The sequence below is a fragment of the Macrotis lagotis genome, chromosome 2 (assembly GCF_037893015.1).
Source record: "Macrotis lagotis isolate mMagLag1 chromosome 2, bilby.v1.9.chrom.fasta, whole genome shotgun sequence".
Taxonomy (NCBI): Eukaryota; Metazoa; Chordata; class Mammalia; order Peramelemorphia; family Peramelidae; genus Macrotis; species Macrotis lagotis.
The window spans coordinates 102,480,490-102,506,053 of NC_133659.1; the positions used below are offsets into that span (position 1 = coordinate 102,480,490).

The following is a 25,564-nucleotide window of genomic DNA, read 5'->3' on the forward strand; positions in this document are numbered from 1 at the left end:
AGCATTGTGTTTTATGCCCACAGAAGCAGCCTGCAGTATGGCATCATGTGCTTGAAGAGGCTCAATTATGACCGAAAGGAGCTGGAGAAGAGACGGGAGGAGAGCCAGCACGAGATCAAGGGTGAGCTGGCCCTGACCTGAGACCTCCTACAGCGGGGGAGTGAGGGGGAGGGTAGGTGGAAGGGCCTGGCATAGGATGCCTGGCCCGATTCTGACAACCCTCCCCGGACCCCTTTCCTAGGGGCCTAGATTAAGACCTGGAAGGGACTCTGGCAAATTCTACTGATGAGGAAAGCAAGCCCAGTGGAGGGACCTGACTTAATTGAGCTCATGCAGGTGGTCAGTATCAGAGCCAGCGTTCACTGCAGGGCCTCGGACTCCACCTCCAGCCTCATTCTCTCCTCCATCACCTTTGTTTCCTTGAGGGGCCCAGGCTGATTGCAGGGCCACTGCTCTCTCCCTTGATCCTTCCCCCTCCAGATGTGCTGGTTTGGACCAATGACCAGGTGATCCACTGGATCCAGTCCATCGGGCTGCGGGACTATGCCAGCAATCTTCATGAGAGCGGCGTGCACGGGGCCCTCCTTGCTCTGGATGAGAACTTTGACCACAACACCTTGGCCCTAGTCTTACAGATTCCCACACAGAATACCCAGGTGGGATGCCTGCCCTCATCTTCTACTTTCTGCCAGGTCAAGTCAACTTTCGAGATTTTGTTTCCTTAAGGAAAATAAAATTACACATACACATATACTTACACTCATATTCAGGATGTTCTTGGAATTTGATAAACTGAAGCACATTGTGAGCTGAGTCCTCAGGCCAACTCACACCTGACAGAGCCTTTCTTGACATCACCTGGAATCTCTGGTCCCAGCCTCTGCCTTAGCTCCAGAATTAAGTGCCAGTGGCCTTAAGGAGGCTGCTACATGCTTGTTACATAGCCTTGACTGCTCTTGGAGATAATCTCAGAACACTAGGTTGAGCCATGGTGGCAGTGGGGGAGGACCATGACATAGGCCCCTCAGAATTTCAGCCTTGATCCTTATGATTTCTCTAGCCTGATATCTTATCCCTGGCAGAGGTGCCAAGGGATAAATTTTGGGAGGGCATGATTGATCTACAAAAATTAGGGATATCTTCCTGATTTTTCTTTTATAACTCATCAGCCACTCATCACTCAAGAATTATCTGAATCTTCCTTGAATCTATTTATGTTTGGGGTCTGCATAACTTTGCGGGATCATTTTCCCTTTTGCACTTTTGTTTTTAGAACTGGAAGGGATTGTGAAGATTATCAAGTATAGCAATCTCATTTTACAAATGAGGAGACTAAGGCCTTGAGAGGTTAAGAGACTTTCCCAAGAAAACATGGCAGTGAATCCTATGTGGGAAGTAGCACTTGCCTTTATTTGTCACAAATTTAATCTATTTTAAGGGTTAAGGTGGGTGGAGGCGAGAAGCCTGTAGTATGAATAGTCGGGGTCTGGTGAGCAAGCCCATTTTTAGCCTAGACCCTGCCCTTCACCATTTTATAAACTCTGATCATATTTCTCCCCAGCTCTTGTCTGTCATTTTGGGACAAAGAATCTCCACCCCCTGATGGTTTTAGTCATCCTGCTTTGGACTTTTTCCATATGTGTTGTTTGTATCTTTCTTGGGATATAGCAACCAGAACTATTCACAGCATTCCATCAGTGAACTTACTTTGACTTTGTACAAGGATAATGATGGTACCCAGAAATGTCATGGCCATTTTGGTCATAGAAGCATGCTGGGCCAGTCTTTTGGAAAAAGACTAGAGTAACTGATAGCTCTTCCCCCAAGAATCCTCTTTCCTAACAATTGTCTCAGTGTCTCTCTATAATTTATAATCTGAATTATGTTCACTGGCTACCCAATTTGCACATAATTATTCTCAAAGAGCTTCAGTAGTTTAAAACTGCATGTGTTTTTTTTACTTGAAGAAATCAGGTTGCCTTCCTTCCAATGTTTTCAATGATCTTACATTTTATTATACATTCTGCCAGGCTATACCATGAGGGAGCAATCCAAAGTCTGTAGCTCCTATGATCTCCAGTGAAGTCAGTCTTGATGATGGCTCATACTTCCCAAGAATGCACTTAACACAATAATAATAATAATTCTTCACATTTATAGAATCCAAAAGTTATAATCCTAAAAGTTTTACAAAGTACTTTCATCACAACAACCCTGTGAGTTGGTGGTAAGACTGTGCTATTCTCCTTTTATAGATAAGGAAATTAAGGCTTGGACCTTCTCATCTAATGCAAGCATCTCTCTGAGGAAAACTTGAACTAGGCTCATGACTTTAGCTCCTGTTCTCCTCTCTTTCTTTTGTTATTCCCAGGCCCGCCAAGTGATGGAAAGGGAATTTAACAACCTCTTGGCCTTGGGCACAGATCGGAAACTGGATGACGTGAGTACCTAACCTTAATTGGAATTCATTTGAGGAGTTCTGATCATCATTGGGATTTGACTTGACACGCCCTTCTGATACTAAGGATGTGCAGTGAAAAGACTTAGAAAAGAAGAGGCTTGTTTTCTTTTTTGTTTTTTGGATCCAGAGGGAAAATCTAGGGACTTTGGGTAAAAATCACAAAGAGACAAACTTAGGTTTGATGTCAGCAAAGAAGCATTCACAATTTGAATTGCCCTAAAATGGAATGGGTGGCTTTCTTGGACAAGTGGCTTCTTCCTCAGTGAAGGTTCTGTGATTGTGTGATGGCTATCCTGCATAAGGGATTCTTATTTATAGTTTGGACCAAATGGTCACTGAGGTCTCTTTCTACTCTTGAGATTCTGGAGTTCTGTGGGAGAGGCATCACGTCCTCGATAATAAAACCTCAAAACCTATGTAGTTACTTATTCCCTATTTTGCTTGTGGGCAATGTTTGGGACTCCTTAGGCTATAGTATGTGAACTTTTGGGAGAGGTTGTAATGGGGCAGTCCTAGAGTCACATTTCACCATTGCCTCCCAAAGGATCAGAGTTTCCTTTTCCAAAGATCATGCCATTGAGATCATAGTTTTCCCTTCGTTTTCCTCTCTGAGATCCTCTTTCTCTTTTATGGTAACTTCAGCATGGCTTGTGCCCAGTTAGCTATTTTGGGTCCAAAAACTATTTTGCTACAATATGTGGGGATCTAAGATTACAAACTCTAAGTGGGTGGCTAGATATTAGGGATTAGATTGCTAAATTTTAGGGAAGAAATTTGAGGCAGGAAGACCAGTTAAGAGGCAATTACAATAGTCCAGGTACTAACCTATTAGTTCAATCTGACATGGCTTAACTTCACTTTTTAGCTTCCAGTCTTACTCCTGCCCCTAGTTCAAATAATTTCTGTTTCAGTATTCAAACAAGGTCTTTCCCATTTGTATTCTTCAGGCCAGGCAGTCTGCCCTCATCCCTTCAGCACTAATGTCTACCAACTGACAAAAATCCCTTTGAACTTTTCTATTGATATAGTGTCTGCCCTGCCCTCTCTCTTGGCATTGCATCCCATCTCCTTCTAGTTGCTTTGATTTGTCCCTTGACTAATAGACTTGCCTTTGTTCAGTTAATTCAATGTTATTTGCTCTCTGCTCACCACAGCTTCTCCATTCCAGATATAGCCCTCTGCTCTCTGATTCCCCTTTTCTCATATCAACTTCATTTTATCTCCTTTTTGGAGCCCTTTTTATCCTCTCCAAGATAGAATTTGTCGGACACCAGTTGAATGCTTCTTGTCTACTTTTACTTCATACTTCTAAGATCCATCAGTCAATCAACAAGCATTTCTTAAGTCATAATTGTTTTAGCTGTTGGGAGACAGTGGCTGAGTGAAACATCCTCTGACCTTAGGGAGCTAACACCCTAATAGGGGAGAGAGACCACAACCATCCTTTTCCACCATCCACACCATCCACCCCTCAATATGTATCTCAATATCAATATGTACCTCTCTATGTATCTCAATGAAGTAGTTCTCTGGCAGCCTTGTCAGGAGGAAGCTCCTGAGATACAAAGAAAGGCCTCAGGCAGGTCTGACTTGAGGGAGGGAGATCATTTCAGGTCTCAGGACCACCTTTGCCCTGAGTCAGGTCTCATCCCATCCCACATGAGGAACAGGGACAAAGCCAAAAGATCTGGAAAAGCAACATGGGCCTAAGGGCTTTCAGTGCCTAACAATCCTAGTGGTAACAGAGCCATGGGTGGGAATGGTGATAAATTCAGGGCATGGAGTCTGTTTACATTTAGGAAGATATTGAGGTAGTTCATGTAAAGTGTGACCCTTGAGGACAATTCCTGTGTGAGAGAGCATCTGTGACTTCATCCCCACCAGTGACCATTCAATTTCTTCCTGCCTAAAGAAGTTATGGCTGAAGAAACTTGTTGATCAGACTTCTGGGGAAGTGCCTTTTCCTGATTGGTGACCCTGATGCTCCAGTAACAATGACCTTGTCTGTCACGTGCTCCTTTGAAAGCTTAGGGTTTGCTTCACACCATGAGGGGGAATTGAAGGACAAATGAGCACTACCCAGCCCTGCATTTCTATGATCACAGAATCTAAGTGGTGAGATCGACTTAAAAGGGCACCTGGTCTGACCCTTTCATTTTACAGAAGAGGAAACTGAGGCTCCGAGAGATTAACTTGTCCAGTTACCAGGAATTCTGAATATAAACCCAACTCTTTTAACCCTAAATTCAGTGCTTCTATCTCTTTACTTGTATTTGCCTCAGCAAGTCCATAGGCATATTTTATGTTGTCATATATTTGTGGGAGGAGAGGGTTGTTATTCTTTTTCCATTGCAGTACTTGGTGGCCTGGAGTGGATTTCTGATTTAGGAAAGTTGACCTTTCCAGTCAAGTGGCTATCAAATAACCTGCCTCCCAGTTTTCAACTTCAGATATATGCTTTAGTTCTCCTTCTGCTCTCTGGGATGTAGATTTCTCTTGCTTATAGGTCTTCCTGGAATGTCAGCTCAAGGGGGAGAGCTGACTTCCCAGGTTCTATGCACCAGGGTGGAGATGCTGGTGATGGTGTCTGTCAGGTTTCATAGGAGAGCCTAGAGTCTGGACTGAGACTGTGCCCCAGGGGTGGCCTGAAAATGGGGGAGGCTGTTGTCTAATGTCCTGCCCAGGGTCTCCTCAAGGAGCAGGTCCTTAGAATGTCTAGAATGTTTCTGAGGCTTTTTCCCAGGCTCCCAGCCTGCAGAGGGAATCAGACTGTCTGGTAGGGAATGTGGCTTGAAGTCCATTAGTCATTCAACAAACATACACTGTGAGGCCCACACTCTGCTAGGTGCTGGTACCTATTGGACTACTGGGGTGGTGTGGGGGGTGTCATTATTGAACACAAGAATTCAATTTGACAAAGATTTTTTAAAAGTATCTTACAGACATCAAGTATTGTTCTAGGGCTTGAACATAGAGAAATACAACAAAGACCTTGAAGAACTTGCAGTCTAATATGGGAAGGAAGATATGCACAAATGAGTGTGATACAAAAGCAGAGATCCTGAGAAATTTGAGGGAGATTCCTTCACACATACTGTATATGGAGGGAGGGGGGACTGTTTGTGGTGTGTGTGTGTGTGTGTGTGTGTGTGTGTGTCTGTGTGTCTGTGTGTCTGTGTGTGGTGTGTGTGTCTCTGTGGGTAATTTCAAGAAAGGTTCCCGGGAAGGAGTACCTGCATTGGGCTTTCAAAGATGGGAGACAACCATTGAAGTTGTGAGGGTGGTTCTTTCTCCCATGAGCAAAGGCACAGAGATGGCCTAAGCTTTGGAGTCTTTTCTTGAGGCTGGGTGGGAGAGAGTAAGGAAAATGAGATCCTGAGCTTGGGATTGGGGTGGGTTGTGTTGGGCAGCAGGACCCCCTAAAGATCCAGCCTTAGCACCCTCCCTTAGAGTCTCAGATCTGAGACAACCTTCCTTAGAGCTAGAAATATTCATATCATTGAAACTCCTCATCCTAGAGAAGAGAAAACTGAGGCTCATCCCAAGGTCCTTGAAAGGCCCATAGGGCTCCAGGGTAGATCCTAACCAGAGCAGACGAGGCTCAAAGTCCCCCAGGACTTCATGTTCCATGTTTATGGACGTGGGTATTTCTTCCTTGCAGGGGGAGGACAAGGTATTTCGTCGTGCGCCATCCTGGAGGAAGCGCTTCCGTCCCCGGGACCCCCACGGAGGGATGCTCAGCACTTCAGCTGAGACCCTCCCCACCAGCTTCCGAGTTTCCACCCTGGGGCCCTTGCAGCCCCCGCCGGCTCCGCCAAAGAAGACGCTGCCAGAAGGTGAGCTGGCTGCTACCGGGGGTGGGGTGGGGGGGCAGCGCAGGATCTCCCCCCGCCCCCAAGTATTCAGAGGCCCGGCTGTAGGGAGTGATGGATGTGGTGGTGGTGTCTGAGCCCTGGGATGGTGCCAACCCCTGGCTCCCCACACACCCCCACCCTCACCCCTCTATCCGGAGCTTGGTGCCCATACCCAACCTTGCGCACTAACCCCGCTCTGTGTGTTCTTGCTGCTTCTGACTCCTCCCAGCTGGGACATCAGGGTCACAGAGACTGGAGACCTCTACGGTTCGGACCTACTCCTGCTGAGCTCCCCCCCTACCTTCCCTACCCCGGGTCTGACGGGGGGTGTGCCCGTGGCTCGGGGTAAGTGGGGGGAGGCTCTAGGACAGGCTAGGAGTGCCTGCACGAGCCCTGCCCAGACTCTTCCCAGGTCTCCCCATCTGCCCCCTCCAAGGCCCCTGAGCATATCCCCCCAACGTCCACCTCGGAGCCTCCAACTATTCCAAGGAGCCCAGATGCCCCTTCTTGGGTTTGGCTTCTCTGCTGACTGCTTTGTCCCCTTCAGGTCTGGCCCTTTCTCTCCAGCCCTGTCCACGCGACCTGCCCTGCCTGGCCATCCTCGCACCTGCCTGCTTTGCTCTGGGGATTAAGGGAGTTGGGAGCTAACCCTCAGAGTTGGAATGGGTGGGGAAGATTTGCAGCCCCCTACCCTAGTGTCAGCCTGGGCTCCTCTTAATCCCCTTCTCTCTTTCTCTCTGTGTCTGTCTTTCCTAGTTCATTCCCACTATCTCTACGGACACATGCTCTCTGCCTTCCGGGACTAGCCACGGCCCCACCTGACTTCCTCCTTGGCCTCACCGGCCTGGCCAGCTCTGTCCCCTCCTGCTTGTTCCCTTTCCAGTAGCTCCCAGTCTTGTCTGTGACTTTCCAGTTGCCCCTGGATCTCAGCATATATTCATCCTCGAGCTCTGACCCCCATCCTCTTTGTCCATGTGTTTCATGAGGCTTTGGTTGGGGCCAAGGCGCAGCCCCATGGATTGGTCATTCTCAGACTGCAGGGGAGAGAAGGGGGCACTAGCCCGGGGGGTGGAAACATCTTCTGAATCTCTGAGCTGTTCCCTTCGCCTTGGAGCAAGGACCAGGCCACATGGTACGACAGAGTAGTGCGAACCATGACCCTGGTCTATTTCCTTCCTTCTAATGAGGGTCTCCAAGCCTCGAGAGTGTTTCTACCTAATAACTGATGACTCCCTATGACAACTTCTACATTAAGCAATCGCCACAGAAACAGCTCTTGGAACTTCCTGGGGGCTTAAAGAGATCTTGAAACCTTCTGAGAAGGCAGGAGAGCAGAACAAAGGGCTTGGGGCATGGGAATAAGTGAAGAAGCAGGAATGTTTCCACCACCCTAATAGACTCCAGCTCAGTCTCTCTGGGATGCAAGCCCAGACCCTGGTCAAAGACTTAGAAAGATTGGGGTTGACCAGCAGATCAACTTGGGACTGGTGTGGGAGAAAAGAGAAGTGGAATACAGAACTGCAGGTCAAGTGTCCACAAACAGGGAAGGCCTTTCTTCAGTCAGATATTCAGACAGATGGGAGGGGGAGAGCAGACCGTCTTCCATTAGCAATAAGCTCCAGTGGCCACAGCAGCTCCTCTCTGCTGACTCCCAGACTCTGGCAGGACTGATAGATCAGTGGGTTCTAGAAGAATATCTGAGATTCTCATTGGCTCAAAACACTGGGTTTGGGAAGAGTTGTGGGCAAGGATTCTCCTCTCCTTCCCTCAACTCTCCCCAAGGAATGGCAGTAAGAAGCAGGAGGTAGAAGTGAGGGGAGAGGAGATGAACTTCTCTGAAGACAGTGATTACACTTGTATCCTTTTGGGCTCAGATCTTATGGACCTCGAATTTACAGTCCTTTAACTCTTGCCATAGATTTCTCTTTTCCTCTTCCCTGATCCTGCTCTCTCTGTCCTGGAGAGGCCAGATGTCTAGAGTTTGTGTCATTGGCAAGGGGCTGGGGAGGCAGGGGTGGGGTCCAGGACTGGGTTTTAGAGTAAGGAGACAAATTAATGGCCAGTTTCCTGGGACCTCTATCCCCCACTGCCCTGTCTCTCTCTGGAGGGCTAAGGTTTTATCATTCTTCAGGTAGGCCTCCCTATGGGATTGAAGAACTAGTGTGCTAGTTTGTCTGCTTAGCTTTTGAGCTGGGCTTGGGAACCAGGCAGCCTGGGGCAGCAGAGCTACTTGCCTGCCTGAAGGGGTGATGCCCCAGAGTGGTGCTAGCTTGACCTGGTCCTTTGTTTGCTTTGTAATGGGAGGAAGAGGAATGCCAAATCTCTAGCTGCCTACATGAGCATTTCTTTAGCTTGGGGAACTGATGAACCGTTGGTTACTTCAGAGGTTAAGGCAAGTGGGAAAGAATCTTGTTATATCCATTTTCCTGAAAAGTCCTCACCTACCCTTTGGGATTTCTGTGCCCATATGGTGTTTGTTCCCCTCCCACCAGACTCATAGAGATAGTGGAGATGGAGTTTTTAATCAAGAAATGAGTTGGAAGGACTCTAGGCAGAGAGAAGAAATTCTGTGACAAGATCAGATTTTTGGACTAGAATATTAAAAGTTAAGATCCTGGGTTGAGCCTCTAGGATCCTGGGGGATTGCAGCAGCATCTGAATCCTTTAAAGGACTTAATTATTTTTCTTTTGTAAACAATCTCTCTAAATGGGCTATATTGAATGAGAGATCAGGCGAACAACAGCTGCAGCTCCAGCCCCACCTCTCTAGGACCTTAATGTTGACCTGCCCTGGCTGGTCTGAGACCAGGGCAGAAGCTAGAGAGATAGAAGCCATCCTTCCAAGGGCTGTTGGGGAACGGGGATCTGTGTCACACCATGGCAGTGGGGTGTTGTCTCAGTGTGTCCCTTGCCTAAGACTCAATGTGTTTTGTTTTGTTTTTAATTTGGAGAGACACTAGTGACCCCAGCGCCCCTCACCAGCCTCCTCTGTCTCGTCAGGTCCTCTTTCCTCAGTACTGTATCAGATCACTGCATCAGGAATGGGTGTGCAATGCCCCTCTTTGTGTGTATGTATGTATGTATGTATGTGTGTGTGTGCGTGTGTATGTGGCAGGGGTGTGTATGTAACAATAAACAACCCGGTTTTAAAACAACATATACATTGCCTCTGGTTTTCTTGAATGTTGATATTCTGGATTTTGGGTTCCCTGGAGGCTGCTCCTGGGCTGAAATTCAGTAAAAAAAAAAAAAAAAAGTTTGTTTATTCAATCAAGAACCAGCTTGTCTGAAATTTCAATTCTCAGGAGAGAAGTCTGGGGACACAGATATGTAGAAAAGGAGGGGGAGGGAGGGCTTTAGAATCTGGAAGCAACCTGAGGCAGAAGGTAACCAGTCCACCCACTATCTATGTGCAGGACAGCCTGAAGATCACAGGATGAAGTAGCTGGATCTCAGGAAGAATTGCCTGCTGGACAGGGTTGTGAGTCCCCAGGTCAGAGAGCCTGTGGAATATCCTTTTCTCCAAGAATGGGAGAACTACCTGACTCTTGCCCCTTGTCAAGGATGCTTTAGGGTTAGACTTATATAGGAGCAGGGAGGTTGACCAGATGGTTTTTGGCACAATCGATAACCTGAGGATTGTGCCTTTCCTTTCCTGAAGTCTCCCACTTGTAAAAAGAGGAGAAACTGAGGAACAGAAGGGAAGGAGATAGGCTTCTGATGCTATTCAACTGAAGCAGGGACAAGAACTCGGGAGTCTCACCTTCCAGACAGCTAGCTCCTGGAGGACCAGAACCCAATGAAGATTTCACCGAGGACTCACCTCATCTAGTACATGAAGCCCAAGGACTCCAAGTTTATCTGCAGTCATTTACATACAATTTACATAACCTACTGGTTAAATTGTCATTTCCATTCCCCTGATGGTTGTCATCCTGAATTCTTCTTTATTCCTTCTCATCCACCCACTCATCCACCCTCAGGTTTCCATCCACCAGATACTTATGACAGGGCAGGAGGAGATGAACCAAGCTGGGGATGGAGCTGCAGGCAGCTCATTTGTAAACTAGAGGTGATAATCATATTACCAATTCCCCTTCCCCCCCACCATTGCCGTGAGCATTAGATGAGATGATACCAGAAAACCTGGAAGTGTTCCATTGGCGTAAGCCATGATGATTACTACTACCTTAGGATCCATTCAGATGCCATAGGTGTCTTGTCTTTCCTCCCTCACACACACATGCACTTCCTCCCCAAAGTACAGTTGAGTTTAGCAAAGGATCTATTTACAAAATAAGAGTCAATAGATAACTGATCACTCCCTAATCTAAGTTTTCTGTTCTCAACCCTGTCTAGGGACTCCTTTCCCCAGATTTCTTGGCAGATTCTTTAATATTCCCATCATTCCCATTCCCATTCTTCTTTGGAGGAAGAACCAATGACATCCATTCCATACTCTCATCTTGTGTCCTTTTATGAATCAGCCAGGGGTCTGCTCCACATATATCTGAGAATAAAAATCATAACTGCCTATTAACTATGGTTATACAACTCTTCCACTTAAAATGTCATTTTTTTTCACAATTTGAATCAGTGCAGAGATCCTTCTGGGGGCTGGAGCTGCAGGGGAAGCTTAATGAAGGAGATGGGAATTAATAGGAGACCTGAAGGATTGGTAGGATTTGACTAGAGAAAGGGAAAATTGCCATTGTGAAATGTAGTTGTTCTCAAACTTATTGGTACTAGGATCCTTTTATACTTTAAAAAATAATTTTTGGACTCCCCAAAGGGTTTTTTGTTTATGTAAGGACATAGCTTTTGATAAATGCAGTTTTAACAATTCAATGAAAATTATGAAAATTTTAACTTTGTTGACCCCCCATAATTGTCTTAGGGTCCTCCAGGGGTCTCCAGATCATAGAATGAAAACTGCTGGTCTAGTGAAAAGAAGAAACTCGAGTCTGGAACAACTATTCTGATTCAAATACCATCTCCATCACTTGTTTATCAGCCACAGGCAAATGTCTCTGAACCTCAGTTTCTTTATTCTTTGAAAGGATAGAATTGGACTATATGATCTTTAAAGTCCATCTCAGTTCTAAATCACATGAGTCAATGAACTATTTGGGCACAACTATGACATCCAGAATTAGCCACTATTCCCAGGACAGTCTAACAAGTCCAGAGGAGCTTACAGCTACTCAGTCCTGGAGGTTTCCTACAACCCTACAAGATCCCAGGTCACCTTTCTTTTTGACTTGGAGTTCACTAAAACCTCCAGATCCTCCCTGAATTAACTGCCATCTTAGCTGTACCTCCCCAGGCTTGTTATAAGGTTGATTTTCTGAACCCAACCCAAATATAAGGTTTTTCATTCATTTCAATTAAATTTCATCTCATTAGATTCAGTCCATTGATCTAGACTGCAAAGATTGTTTTAGATCCTGACTGATATGTGTTAGCTACTTCTCTGTATTCTATGGGATATCTTCCAATCTGATTGTTGAACCATTACTCTTTTTACTCTTTGAGTTGCTTCATTTGACCAGTTCTGAATCTATCTAAATGTATTATGAGATAGATCTGGTTTCAAATCTCACCTCTGACACTGACTAGCTATGTTACTCATTTAACTGTTCTGTGCCTCAGTTTCCTCATATGTAAAATGGGAATAATAATAGCACCTATCTTCCAGAGAGGTGAGGAGCAAATGAAGTAATATTTGAAAATCACTTTACAAATATCAAAGCATTATTAAAAGTGCATAAGAATAATATGAGATATTAATAAATTAAAAAACTAATAATGGTCCTAAAGAAAAATGATAATGAAAGATATTTCCCTTCTCATGGCAGAAACATGAGGTAAAACATATGTACTGTCAGATGTAGCTACTATATTGAATATACTCACTTCTAGAACTCTCTGTTGGACCACTCTACACTTAGTTTTTCTTACAGTGCATCACATTATAGTGAAAAGAGTCTACTTCTGGAACTGAGACCGCAACTGAATAGTTCAACTATTTAGAGTCCTGGAGGCAGAAGGACCTGAGTTCAAATTTGGTACCAACTAGTTATATGACCCTGAGCAGGTCACTTAACCTTTGCCTGCCTCAGTTTCCTCATCTTAAAATAGGGATAATAATGACATCCTCCACCCAGGGCTGTTGTGAACATCAAATGAAACAATAATACACAGCATTCCCCCAATTTACCCAGTTTTGTTGCCCCATCAGATAAAAGAAATAACATCTGTCTACCCATCATGACTTGTCCTTGCTGAGGCCAAGCTAAATGGGTCTTTCTGATCATTGCTTCCCTTCTGGATACTCACAAATCATCTTTTTAATGATTCATTCTAGAATTTTCTGAGGAATTGATTCAAACTCACTGGACTGTGTGGTTCATAGACTCTTCCCAACCTGAAATTTGCAAATTTTGCCCTATACCCTAATCTCACTGACCTTTCAAATATTGAGAGTATAGATCTGCCCAATCTTCTAGTTAACCTGGGATGCAGTTCACCTGGCCTAGGTAACTTTAATTAAAGGCAGCTGGTATTCCTCTAGTACAGTATCTCTTTGCTCATATGGGATATCAACTCCCCATTAACCACTTTTGTTCCATATTTTCCTGTCCTGAAGTCATTCTCCTTGGCAGAGAAAATAGAAGCAAAAAAGAAGCTTCTCTGCCTTGTATCAGTCGCCAGTTATCCTTGTCCCTCTCATCTGAGCAGTGTTCAAGTCTTTCTTTGATCCTATCTCCTATACACTAACTAATTAACTAACTATATAAAAACACACTAACCTCTCTATTGCCCATAGTTTTGCTCACTGGCTTTCCCTGAGTTTTGACATTCTTATATATCATATCCCCTTATATGTAATGCCATACTTTTGAATAAACCTTTTTAAAAAGCTAGGTTGGGTAATGAATGCTATATGCCTTCATACCAGACTCCTCAGACAATTTACATTTTTCCTCCTTGATGGAATTCTTCACCTTTATGGCATCATTATTCATGGTTGAGATTTTTCTTTTCTTCCTAGGGGATTGCCTCATGCAGAATTTTCATCCATGGTGTTCTTTTAGGAATGCTTTAAAAATTGTTCAAACTTTGGCCATGTTCTCCTTTCCATTTCTGTTACAAACTTGAGGAGGGAGTGATCTTTCCTTCCCAAGTTCCTCATCATTTCTGTCTCTTGAGTGAGAATCAGGTCCAGAATAATAGGATTCTTCTTTACCTTTTGAAGTATGGGAATTGTCATGAAGGCAAGTCAAGCCATTATCTGTTGCTGTGTTTTAATCTTTCTGATCCCAGTCCATCACTCCATCCGATGTACCACCAGCTGCCATGGAGTCTGGCCCCTTTCCACACAGCTGCCAAAATAATCTTCCTAGAGCACAAGGCTACCCATTTTACTCTTTTCCTCAAGATCCTTCAGAGGCAATAGAAATTGCTTTTAGGAGAAAATGGAAACTCTTCTGACTGGCATTTAAATAAAACCTTTAACAATTTGGCTCCTGCCTACCTTTTCAGACTGGTAGCACATTACTCCTCTTCATGCAGGCCATGTTCCAGCCAAACTAGGCTAGCATATATTTCCTGAATTTGGCATTCTGAGTCCCCAAATATAGTTCCCACTGTTCTTTCCAGACTTTTTATATACTCCCCTTCATATGTTCATCATTCCAGTCAAACAACTCTTCTTAATATTCACCAATTTCAACATTTTAACTCCAACCTTCCTTTTTTAAACCTGAACTTTTTTTCAAAGGCAGCTGCCCGCCCCCCCAACTCTAGAATGTACTTTTTCATTGGTTAGAGTCCCTAGCTTACTTTGAGGTTTAACATACATGGTATAATTGAAAAGGTAGCAAACGTTTTCTTGCTTTTGAGGTTGTTAGTTTTTCAAAGATTAGATGGAAATGTTTCTTGACCCTCTAATTAACATGAATATATTTATCTGTTGATTATGTTGTGTCCCCTACTAGTTTGCAAACTCCTTATCCCTAGCACCTATGAGCACAATACTTTGCACAGAGTAGACATAAATAAATTTTTATCTAGTTGGATTGGATAACCAATCTGAAGCTAAATCAGTCTAATATAATATCACTTACCTTAGAATACAATTATTTACCAACGTGCTGGACCTTGGGTTAGGAAAGACAAGAGTGTGTAGTTCAAATATGGTTGTGATCTAGGTTATTGAGATAGCATATTTTACAGAGAAACAGTAAATGATACTATGAAATAAGAAGATGAATGTTTATACTTGAAAACATCAATATGACCGTGGCTATAAATTAATGCATTTCTTAGGGTCTGATATTTATGGGACATTAGCCCAATTGCAAATGTGACATATTGCTGGAAAGTAATAAACCACCTTTTAATGGTCTATAATTCATGTTAGTCCCAATGGAGTCTGCATTTCAGTGTGTGTGTGTGTGTGTGTGTGTGTGTTAGGGATGGGTGTGAGGCTAAGGAAACAAAGTCTAGCTAATTACATTAATTCCAAAACTGTCTGACCCATTTTTAACATTGCCTGATGAGTTGGAGTTTTCAATTATTCCATCTAATCTTTGAAAAACTATCAACCTCAAAAGCAAGAAAACCTTTGCTACCTCTCTAAAAATTACTCTTTGTCACCTTCAGGTGTTGGTTAATGGAAAAGATCAATACATCAATATATAGCTTTTGAGTAGGAGAGAGGTAAGGGAAGAACTGTGTCTCTGTACTATAAGACAAGTGAATATGTGATCATCTCCAACCTTTATTTAAAATCCTTAGATAACTCCTGGACCCTCTGTCCTGGGATTGTTGGAAGCCAAGAGAAGAATCAAAGGCAGGGTGTGGGGGAGGAGAAGGCACCTTGAGTCCAACCCCACTCCTTTGGCTATGAGGCAAAGTATTAAGAACATGTGCAGAATGGAGTGACCACATCATTGCTCCAATCTATCCTCCTGAAATTGCCTCCAGTATAACGTATACTCTTCAATCTGACATCTTAAGTTCTACAAAATATAGTTTCCCCTGTGCTTTCCAAACATTTTATTACTTCTCTTCATATTTTCACCATTCCAACCAAATATGTACTTGCTATTTACCAATTTCAGCATTCCCTCTCCAGCCTTCATGTCTTTGAATAAGGCTGTTCCCCCATATATATGGAATGAATTTCTTTCTCATTAGACACTTTTCAAGGCTCAACTTGGGTGCCATCTCTTTCATGATGCCTGTATGATCTCCATTCTTTACCTCACAGTTCCTTAGTCTCCACTTTAGAATGAAAACTCCTTGAGTTTTATTTTAACACTTCGTCCTCTAATGTCTCACACAGTTCCTTATACATGGTAGACTTTTTTTTTTAGGTTTTTTGCAAGGCAAATGGGGTTAAGTGGCTTGCTCAAGGCCACACAGCTAGGTAATTATTAAGTGTCTGAGACCTGATTTGAACCCAGGTACTCCTGACTCCAGGGCCAGTGCTTTATCCACTGCGCCACCTAGCCGCCCCTACATGGTAGACATTTAATAAGCATTTATGGAGTTGGAATGAATTAGGGAGTGAACAGGAGTTGCATACCATGAATGGAATGGAATAAAATGAAATACAGTGGAGTAGAATATTTGTGAGGTTCACATCCTGGTATCCTTCATTTTTTTGTCTGAAAACTTGGGCAGGCTTTCCAGGGAAGGTGTAATGGCAACAGTGGCATTGAACCCTTTCCCTGACTTTTATTACCTAGTGACACTAGGAAGATTGATGCCTCTAATCTTTCCCCTTTTCCTATCCTATGGCTGGAAACCCACCAATGGGAATTTAGCCAGTTTTCTGATCAGAAAAAGGATGGGAAATGGAAATGGGGGCTATTGGTACTCTCTCCACTCCTTCCCCTATGGTTGTGTTCTTCAAACAGATTTTTATTCAATTTTATTTTTTAAAAAAAGGAAATCTAAATAAGTTAGCAAAAAATTACAAAACAATGGCAAAACCACACAATGCTTAGTAAAAAAAAAGAAACCAACAACCCTCAAGATCCCCACTGCTATTTCCCCCCTCCCCCAGTCTCTCCTAACCCACTCTTGGGAGCCCCTGACTTTGGTGCAAGAAAACATTGGTCAATTGTCCACTTTATAAAAACAAAAGAAAGCAAAACAAAATGGTATGGGGAGAATCCCAATAATAGCTTGGCCCCCAGGCATACCTGGATAGAGCATTTCCCCTCTTTAGGGCAGGGCCCAGCCCAGCCACTGGAATTAGGGAGCAATAAGAGCATATGAGCTATACTGCCCAGACTCCTATCCCTATCACTCACAATTTTTTTGGTGGGGGGGAGTGGGTAAGACAAAGGGACATTTTGGAAAGGGGACTTGCTAGCCTGGGTTCACATGCAGGAGGGGAGCACCCAATATTCCCTAATTTCTCTTCCTGGAGAGAAGGGAACTGAAAAAACCCCCAACTGAATGGGGAAGACACTTCTCAAATCTAAAGGCCATGATCCAGCCTCTTAGAGATATGGGAAAGTTTGTGAGACTTGGTAGCTCCGGTGGGTGGCCTCCTGGCATTGGAACAATCAAGGCAGTGAGCTCCCTGCTTTGGAGATGGTGTTTTTCATGGCCCTGGCATCCTTGGAGAGCCTCCACCACCTCATAGCTGGCTTCAGTTCGGTATGGCTTCATCTGGGAAAGCTGCGGAAACATCTTCCACTGTGATGCTGTCCACAATGGATGTGAGGGAGTGTAGGTTGTGGGCATCAGAGGCATCATCTGGGAGCAGATGGTCTGAGGTGGGAAGGAGAAGGTACAATATCAGTTGAAGGTTGGGAGCAAAGTGGGACTTGGAATCCAGAAAAGGGGGAATAACCATGTCAGAACAGAACAATGGAAATAAATTGGAATTTTTAAGATAAGAAGGGTAAGGAGACCCCAGTAGTCTTTGCCCTACATATGCAATCTCTGTGTTGAAGTGAATATGTGTGTATATGTGTTTATGTAACTAAGCAATCCAGTTAGGTTTGATTTAGCAGTTCTTAGGGACCCCCGGGGCAAGTCCGTGTTTCGCCTTGGGGAAGGTCCAAAGACTAATGGGGTGAGAGAGGTAGGAAAGGAGGGGAGGGGACAAATGGACAAAAGTCTTCTCTCTGACCAGTTTGGGAGTCAGGATGACTAGAGTGGGAGGGACAGAGGAAATAGGGTTGAGATACAAAAAATGCGGGTGGAAATGGTGGTCTCTCTAGAAGGGGAGAAGAGAGGTCTTGGGGCAAGATTGGGTAACTCAGAACTTACCTGCAGGGTTGCTGCTGAACTCCAGGGTAGCACCCCATTCAGGACTGCAGGAAGCACTATGAGAGCTACATTCAGTGGGCACCTGTTAGATGGGGGGAGGGGAGGCATGGTGAGGAGACTCCAAAGATAGAAAGCACTCCAATTCCCCAAGGTTTTTCCCTTTTTACAAACCAAGAAGAACCAGAACTAAAATTCCAGTGTCCATGGATCAGGCTACAGAATCCCATCTGGAGGGGGAAATGACCAGGAGACACTGCACCTACCTAAGTTGGATTCCAAGGATCTCCAAGACCAGTTAACTCTCTACAAGTCCCAATGACTCGTTTGGGCTCCCCTATCCTCTGCCTACACTTTCCCTGCAAAGATTATCTCTGTTTGTCTGAGAGTCCAGGACACTTGTGGTCTTCTCTAGTCAGCCCCCATCCCATAGATCCCATCTCTCTATCCTTATGGCTTTGGTGATCCTGATGTCCCTGTGTTTCTGATTCCTACAGGGCAAGAATGTTCCATGGTTCTTCCTTTTCCTGCCCTGAAAAAGAGAACCCTACCCCCCTAGGAAACTGGGGGAATTTTCTCTTTGCTCAGCAGTAATCTCCTGCCCTCCTCATGCTTTGGCCTGGGGAAGAGCAGTGTTGAGCCCCGTGGGTTTAGATTGCTGACACCACACTCTCTTGTTAATCCTCAAATCAATATGCTTGACTCAATCTCCACCAGTCAAATTTAGACCAGCCACCTTTTCAGGCTTTCTTTTGTTAAGTCTTTCCTCACCCCAATCTAGAATGCCTTACTATCTTTAGCCTGGTCTGAGGCTGACCCATTTAGACCTGAGATTATCCATCGAATTCCCCCTTCCCCCAGTCCCAGATCTGTCCATTGGGGTCCTCTTGAACGATTTCACCATCATTCCCCACTCAATCGGATTAAGGATGGGAGTGGGGGGGACCTCAATAGCTACTCTCAAGCATCTTCCTCCCTCTCCTTGCTGCCTGACTTCCCTCCCTCCCATTGTAAAATGTCTGCTTTTCGAAATCAAGTCTACCCTCACGCACCAGAGGTTCTGAGCTGAGAGAGAGAAGCTGCCACTTACCCCTGGCTGGGGCCCCACAGTGCGGTAGCAGGCCAGGTCCCTCTCCTCCTGGTTGAGGGAGCTGAGCAGGGTCTGCAGACGCTCAATATATTGGATGGCACTGCGCAGGATCTCCACCTTGGGCAGCCGCTGGTTGGGGTTGAGCAGGGTGCTCCTCTTCAGGGCCTCAAAGGCCTCATTGACCTTCTTGAGCCTCCGCTTCTCCCTCAGGGTGGCTGCCCGCCTTCGGTCCACTGACACTGTCTTCCGCTTGCACACCTTGCACGCCCAGGGCAAGCACTGGCCTGGGCAGTGTTCGGTGGTCCCTGGGCCCTTCTCTTCCAGTGGCACGCGGCAGTCAGGGCCCAGGCCAAGGTCAGCCCTCTCATAGCTGGGGGGCTCAAACCCTGGAAGCCGTACAGGCAGGTAGTTTTCAGTCTCATAGAAGCGGGGCTCAGGGTAGAAGTAGGGAGAAGTCTCGTACAGCTCCATGGGGTTGGGAGATGTTTGCTCTTGCCACCAGCCCCCGGGCTCCTGCAACCCCTCAAACCCCTCACACCAACTGCCGGGTGCCATTTAAACCCTTCCCGCTGGCATGGAATCAGAGATAAATATAGCCGACCCCTTGGAAACCTGAGCCTCTCTCTAAGCTGTTGCTGCACATCAAGACATTTACAGTGGATTAGATGTGATTCCCCCTTCTCCCCCCCACCCCCTGCTTTTTGGCCCCCCCTGTCCCCTACCCCAGGCCAGCCTGCCCCAGGCAGGTCCAGTGGCTCCTGTGCACGGGGAGGGCGGCCGTTGGGTGTAATTTGATTAGTTTTCGTTTCTCTGAAGCCCCAGTGGGGCAGAGGAGGCGGGGGGAGGCTGCACAGCATTCTTTCCTCATCTGCTCCTTTCAATTATGCCTAGCCAGGCAGCCTGGCCCCCCCTGGGTCCCTGAAGTGGCAAGACAGAGAAGTGAGGGGGTGGGTTCTGCTTGAGAGGGACCTTGAAAGGTCATCTCACCCACACCTCTCTTTTCCAGCAGAAGCTCCCATAAACATCTCAATCTCATGAGACTCCAGCCTAGGGAAGGGGAGATTCTATAAAACTCTGGACTCTTAAAAGCTGCATGACCTTGAGCAAGTCACCTGCCCTGTCCGAGCCTCAGTTTCCTCATTTGAAACATTGAACTGAATAAGATAATTCTTGAAATCTACCTCAGTTCTTCAATTTTATGACATGAATCATAAGGTTTCTATTTGCCAGAAAGTTCTCCCTTAGGTCTAACCCAAACCCCTTTTGTTAGAATGTGAACCCATAGCTTCTTGTTAGGTTCTCAGAGCGGACTGGAACTAACTGATTCTGGTCTGTGTGGGAACAGAACAGTCATGGAGTCTAAAGGGACAAATGGTTCCTGGCTCCCACTTGTTTTTTTTCAGAATGGCTTCAACATCCTTCCCTGTCTGAGGAAGCATTCTTTAAGTCATGGGAGCAGAACTGGGAGAAGGAAGGCTCCTTGCTTGGGGCCACAGTTTGTCTGATCTGGAGCTGGTATTTGAACCCAAAATCTCAGCCTACTCACCTTTATCCATCCTCACGAGGGCCAGGAGCCATTTGAATCTGAGTGTCCACACTTAGCATGGCCAACTCTCTAGTCAGTCTGAAACCACCTTTCTGCTATTCTTGATTAGGAAGATCTCCTTCAAGTGGGCACCAGAAACAGTCCCACTGCAACAGGAGGCTGGTAGTGCTTGGGGAATGACAGAAAGCAAGGTCCCTTACTTTTCACCTTTTCCTCGAAGCTCTTATTGACTTTTCTGGGCAGCAGGAATCTTCTTCCACTTCTGCACTTCTACAGCAGCTCATAGGATGGAGAACTAGAAGGAACTTAAAAATCATCTAAGCCTCATTTTTTTTGTCTTTGTCATAAAGGGACTTAACATGTTCTGCTTAGCATTGTTAGTAATCTTGTCATTTGACATGTGGAAGAAGTATTGGACTTTTTATACACAGTTCCAGAGGGCTGAACAAGGATCAATCAATGAAAGTCTCACCAAGGCAGATTCTTGGTCTGAATAAGGAAAACTTTCTAGCACAAAAATGAAAACTGTCCAACAACCAGGAGGAAATGATGAATTTCCTTAGGGATGTCATGAAGGACCTTCCTGTACTGGAGTAAAGAGTTGGATCAGCCTTCAAATCAATTTCCCAATTCTATGGTTCTGGGTTGAAAGGTTCTAAGATTCTAGAATGTAAGTTTCCTAAGCACAGGACCACCTTATTTTGTCTTAAACTTACAAACACAAGGCACCTAATAAATACTTATTGGTTGATTCTAGTATCCTTGATGGATGGTAAGTCTCATGAAGGCGGAGACCATGTCTTAAGTATCTTCCTATTTTTTTCCAGTCCTATCCTCATTGAGTAGGAGGTGCTTAATAAGGAGTTGTTGAATGAATGAATAACTGAATGATCTGTTCAGAAACCAGAGAGAAGAGAAATCTGTTCTCTTTAACCTGATCCTCTACTGGCTGGACAAAAGCTAACATTCACATTTCAGACGGGCTCCACAACCCACTTTGATGTATTTCAACTTGATTAAAAGAAAAAAAAACCACTCCTTTTGAAACTGTATTTTAAGATTTACAAAAGACTTTCTTCACAAAACCTCTGGGAGATGGGGAAAACAAGCATTGTTATCCTTATTTTATAGATGAGTAAACTGAGGTTTGGCAAGTTAAGTGGCTTTCCCATAGTATAAGTTTGAGCTAGAATTCAAACCCAGGTTTCTGTATTTTTTAATGTATTTAAAAATGTTTTCTTGATATCTAATAATAATCAGTATCATTTCCCAGTATGTTCTTCCAATAAAATCCACTTTTGTAAGGAAAAAATATAGCACAGTCAACCAAAACAGTGGTCTTAACCAATGGCATATGCTTCATTATATACCTGTGGTCCACCTCTTTTCTACTTGGAAGAGAGACATATCAATCAGTCTGTCAATGAGCATTTATTAATCACTTACTGTGAGCTGTGTTTTATTATCTGTTCTGTGGGTCAACATTGATCAGGGCATTGATCTGAGCTCTGACATCCTTTAGTTTTTTCCTTTACATCACTGATGTCATCACAGTATGACCCTGAGCAAATCACTTAATGTATATCTGCCTCAGTTTCCTCAATTGTAAATTGGAGTTATATTAACAGCCCCTAGAACCCATGGTTGTTAGGATTAAATGAGATAGTATTTATAAAGTGCTTAACATAGCACCTAGTATATCATAGTATGTTCTTTCTCTCTCCCCTCTTTCTGTTACAACATACTGCCTCTTGTTCTGGGATAGCCTTTCATTTCCCCTAGGTTAGATATTCCCTTTTCTTCAAAGGCTAAGGGCAAAGACAAAGATGGTAAAATGATGGGGGACTATGTGTATTGCAGTGAAGAAAAGGGGAAGGCATCAAGGAATTGACATCAACTGAGAAGCATCACTGACATATAAATATCCTGTGAGGCAGCTCCTTTCACTTTGGGGGCCAAGAGCCAGGGCCACTTTGAATAAAAGACTTGTGGTGTGTTCCCTCTTCCTGTTCCGTGCATTCTTATAACACAAGATAAGAGTTAGCCTCAAGGGTATCTAGAATCTCTAAAGAAAATGAGACCTCTCTCAAGTCCTCTACTCAAAGGTTTGTGGAATGAATGGAATAGAAGATAGTCCGGGGTCTAGAGGGAAGGGGGCTGAGAAACCAATTCTGTTCAGCCTCTGTTACTCATTTGTTAAATGGGGGTATCAAACAATGACATTTGTCTTTGTTGTGAAAAAACTGAAGGTTTTTTCATGATGAAAAAAGGGTTGGGGGCATGTTTCCCCTGACTCTTGGGCAATAGCAGCTAAGGCAAGCTGAGGGATTGATGGACTGATACCTGGTGAGCACTGGAGTTTAAATCACAGCCCCATGACTTATTTGCTTGTGACCTTAGACAAGGCACAACCTCTCTGGGCCCCAGTATCTTCATCTGTAACATGAAGATGTTGAATCATTGGGTATGTTTGCCCTAGAGAAGGGTCTGGAGACATGAAAGTTGTTTTCAACTCTCATGTATAAGATAAATCTGTTTCAATTGGCCCTGAGGAGCAAGGGGAGGAGGCCAGGAAGACTTGTCGGGATGACCAGGATTAGAGTGGACTGAACTAAAGTGGGCTGGACTGCCTGGGGAAGTGGTGGATTCCTCAAACAAAGACTGCTTGACAGCTTGTCTAGATTTTGGAGGGTTTCTTAAACTTGGATGACCAGTAAGGTTCCTTTAACTCAGAAATTCTGTGACTAGATAACCTCTAAGGTCCCTTCTGGGTCTAAATCTATGCTCATAATGATGCTTCTACTCTATGGATTCTTTCTGGAATAACTGCATATATAACTTAAGGAGATCAATTATGTGGCGATCAATTTTAGAAATGTTTGTCCAATTGGCCTTAGGAGCCCCATGTTGCCCTCAACTTCACTAGCCTCTGTTCTGTTCATCATCTACTCACCCGCTGGTTGGTTCATTCTCAACAAGGACCAAAATGGCATCGCTATATTGGGTCAATGTACAGTGTGTCTGACTGTAGTTGATCAGATCAATACTAGCTTAGAAGGATCTGGTCCATATGAACATATGAAGTGGAGTTTGCTCTAAATTTCTACATCTCACTTTTTCCTTTGAGCTACAGCAATTTTGCTTTTCTTCCTAGACCACAGCGCCTTTTTGGATGTGGATGCATCATGTTGAATGCTGCTGTTCTGCCATTATCTCACAATCCATACCAAAGTTCTTCAGAGTTCTTGAGTCTATCCCTGTATCGCTTCTTCTTCTGAAAGAGAGATTGAATCTTGACCATCTCAATGACTTGTTCAGTCATAGAAACAGGACACCTTTCTTGTCCACTGGACCCAAGGAATGCTTTATCACTCCAAGCCCAGTACTTGTTCCATTATATATATATATATATTATATATATATATATATATATATAATATATATATATATTATATATATATACACTACACTGTCTCTCAAAGGATACTCACAAAAATGATTCCCTCATCCCTCCAAGGAGATACAGAAATTCATCAGAATATCCATTCTAAGGTCAAGATGAAAGGTTATATGGCTTCATTAGAGAATGAATGTGACTAGGAAATAAGTAAAGACAAAGATCAGTAGAAGGGAGTAGTAGGGGGAAAGAAAATGAATAAATGGACCATAGACAAATGATTGAGAAGGGATTTTCTGAGGATTTTAGAACTGATTGGCTTAAAATTTCCATGAACTTTTGAAAAGAAAAAGCTCATTTATTAATTCCTATGAGGAATCTTCCATGATTTCTACCCAACCCTTATCAATCAGTACACTAGCATAATATCCTTTCACAGTCATAACTAGCAATGTTGGTGTCTGGGACAAGCTGGGGGAAGGAGGGAGAACTTGAGTAGAGAGTTTCTTAGGATAATAGGGGAAAATAGAGAACACAGGATCCTCTTGGGGAGGACTTCAGGAAGAGGGTTCTGGGTAGCACTGAGGAGCCCACATGTGAGTATAAGAACCATGGGATCCCACAGAGTTCTTCTTCCCAGTTAGATGCAGTTTTATCACAAGGTTTCCTTTTCCTAGAGAGTAGGAAATGTGCCCCTTGGTTTCCTAGTTCATTGGCAGATGTGGGTGGGGGAAGAGGGCACAGATTGGGATGGGGTATGACTATGATGAATGCTCTTGATTCTAGGATATAAGACCATACCTGTAATACCTGGCTACTGGAACTGTCAGACTGTGGGGAACTGAGAAAGGGAATAGATACCTATAAAGCAAAGTTGCCCTCTCTTTTCCATAGCCACAGATGTCTGGCACTGTGGGACAAAGTACTGATTGCCTCATCCTAGTTACAACTTTGTAAAGTTTTCCCTCTGGAGACCTCAGAGTATTTTGTTCGGCACCCTTCTGCTATATAAATATTCTATATATGTCATTTTCCTACCCAACTGTATGCTCTGGGAGGGCAGGGATCATTTCTTATCTAAACTTCTTCACCTACTACCTGGCATAATGATCTGCATAAATGTTGCTTGAACTATGAACAACTGAATAGGGAGCTTGAGACGCAACCCCAAGAGTAGGTCTTATATCTCATCCTTCCCCTACAATGCCAGCGTTTAGAGAGAAGGTGAAGTTTCGTTTTTGCCTTCATATTCTCATTGTCTAGTACTGCTAGCTGATTGGAATTTTGCCTTTCCCTATTAGGTTGCCAATGTTCCTGGCATCGTGTCTCTTCCATAAGGTATAGAGTTCACTAATGCCATGCCTTCTTTCTTTGGTTCTGTGTGTTCTGGATTGTATCAGGAAAAGAGGCAAAGTCCTTTATTCCCTGTCATCAACTCAGCACCTTATTAGGAGGAGGACCAGGAATCATATTTGCTCCATTGATAACTCACTTGGCTAGAAGCATAGGGAAATGGGGGTCTCCTAGTTAACAAGTGTATGTATTTGTCAACCTGTCAATCCACAAACCTTTATTAAGTAGTACTTACTACTACAATGACAGACCCTTGAGATACAGAGACAAAGAAAGAGGACAAAGTCCTGAGGACTACATGTTCTAATGGAAGAGTGAATATAGTGTGCATTTGTGAGCACATGTATTTTGTGATTCTATATGTATCCTTGCCCTTGTGGGCTCAACATTGAAGGGTCTAGATGGACATGATGGTTAAAGAAAGTTAGATTTCTCCTATTTCCTGGGGTTCCCCCCAAAGTGTAGACTATAGGGGGGAAAACTGTTATTAGGTGGCTAACACTAGGGCTTCCTTTCCCCTAGGGCCTGTGGTTCTTCCCTATCCTGCCCCCCGCCACCCCTCGTGTTG

The 25,564-nt window shown here is 44.3% G+C and overlaps 2 protein-coding genes across 7 annotated transcripts in view; one reads left to right on the forward strand and one right to left on the reverse strand.

The window, feature by feature from the left end:
• The window catches only part of PPFIA4 (PTPRF interacting protein alpha 4), a 60,281-nt gene extending 50,819 nt beyond the window's left edge, over positions 1–9,462 (forward strand). For 3 of the 6 annotated variants that reach the window (XM_074222399.1, XM_074222398.1, XM_074222401.1), the window contains 5 exons: positions 24–121; positions 481–656; positions 2,372–2,440; positions 6,123–6,297; positions 6,545–9,462. In XM_074222399.1, coding sequence (XP_074078500.1) covers positions 24–121; positions 481–656; positions 2,372–2,440; positions 6,123–6,297; positions 6,545–6,603 — 577 coding nt within the window. In that variant the 3' untranslated portion in view covers positions 6,604–9,462. The remainder of the gene's footprint in view (positions 1–23; positions 122–480; positions 657–2,371; positions 2,441–6,122; positions 6,298–6,544) is intronic. The other 3 variants (XM_074222400.1, XM_074222402.1, XR_012475655.1) reach the window with 2 other exon arrangements.
• A 4,229-nt stretch (positions 9,463–13,691) lies between these two features.
• Positions 13,692–19,240, reverse strand: MYOG (myogenin). The gene is made up of 3 exons (XM_074222403.1): positions 18,701–19,240; positions 17,614–17,695; positions 13,692–17,109 (listed from the first exon to the last, which is right to left on the reverse strand). The coding sequence occupies exons 1-3, from the start codon at positions 19,169–19,171 to the stop codon at positions 16,988–16,990; spliced, it is 675 nt and encodes a 224-aa protein (XP_074078504.1). The 5' UTR covers positions 19,172–19,240; the 3' UTR covers positions 13,692–16,987.
• Positions 19,241–25,564: the final 6,324 nt, after the last annotated feature.

What these genes read in the sequence shown, in the direction of transcription:
- MYOG (XM_074222403.1), bottom strand. Translation starts at nt 19,171, where the DNA reads ATGGAGCTGTACGAGACTTCTCCCTACTTCTACCCTGAGCCCCGCTTC. An exon ending in CTGTGGGGCCCCAGCCAGGG is followed by an intron (nt 17,696 to 18,700) that starts GTAAGTGGCAGC and finishes CCCATCTAACAG; the next exon opens with GTGCCCACTGAATGTAGCTC. An exon ending in GTTCAGCAGCAACCCTGCAG is followed by an intron (nt 17,110 to 17,613) that starts GTAAGTTCTGAG and finishes TTCCCACCTCAG; the next exon opens with ACCATCTGCTCCCAGATGAT.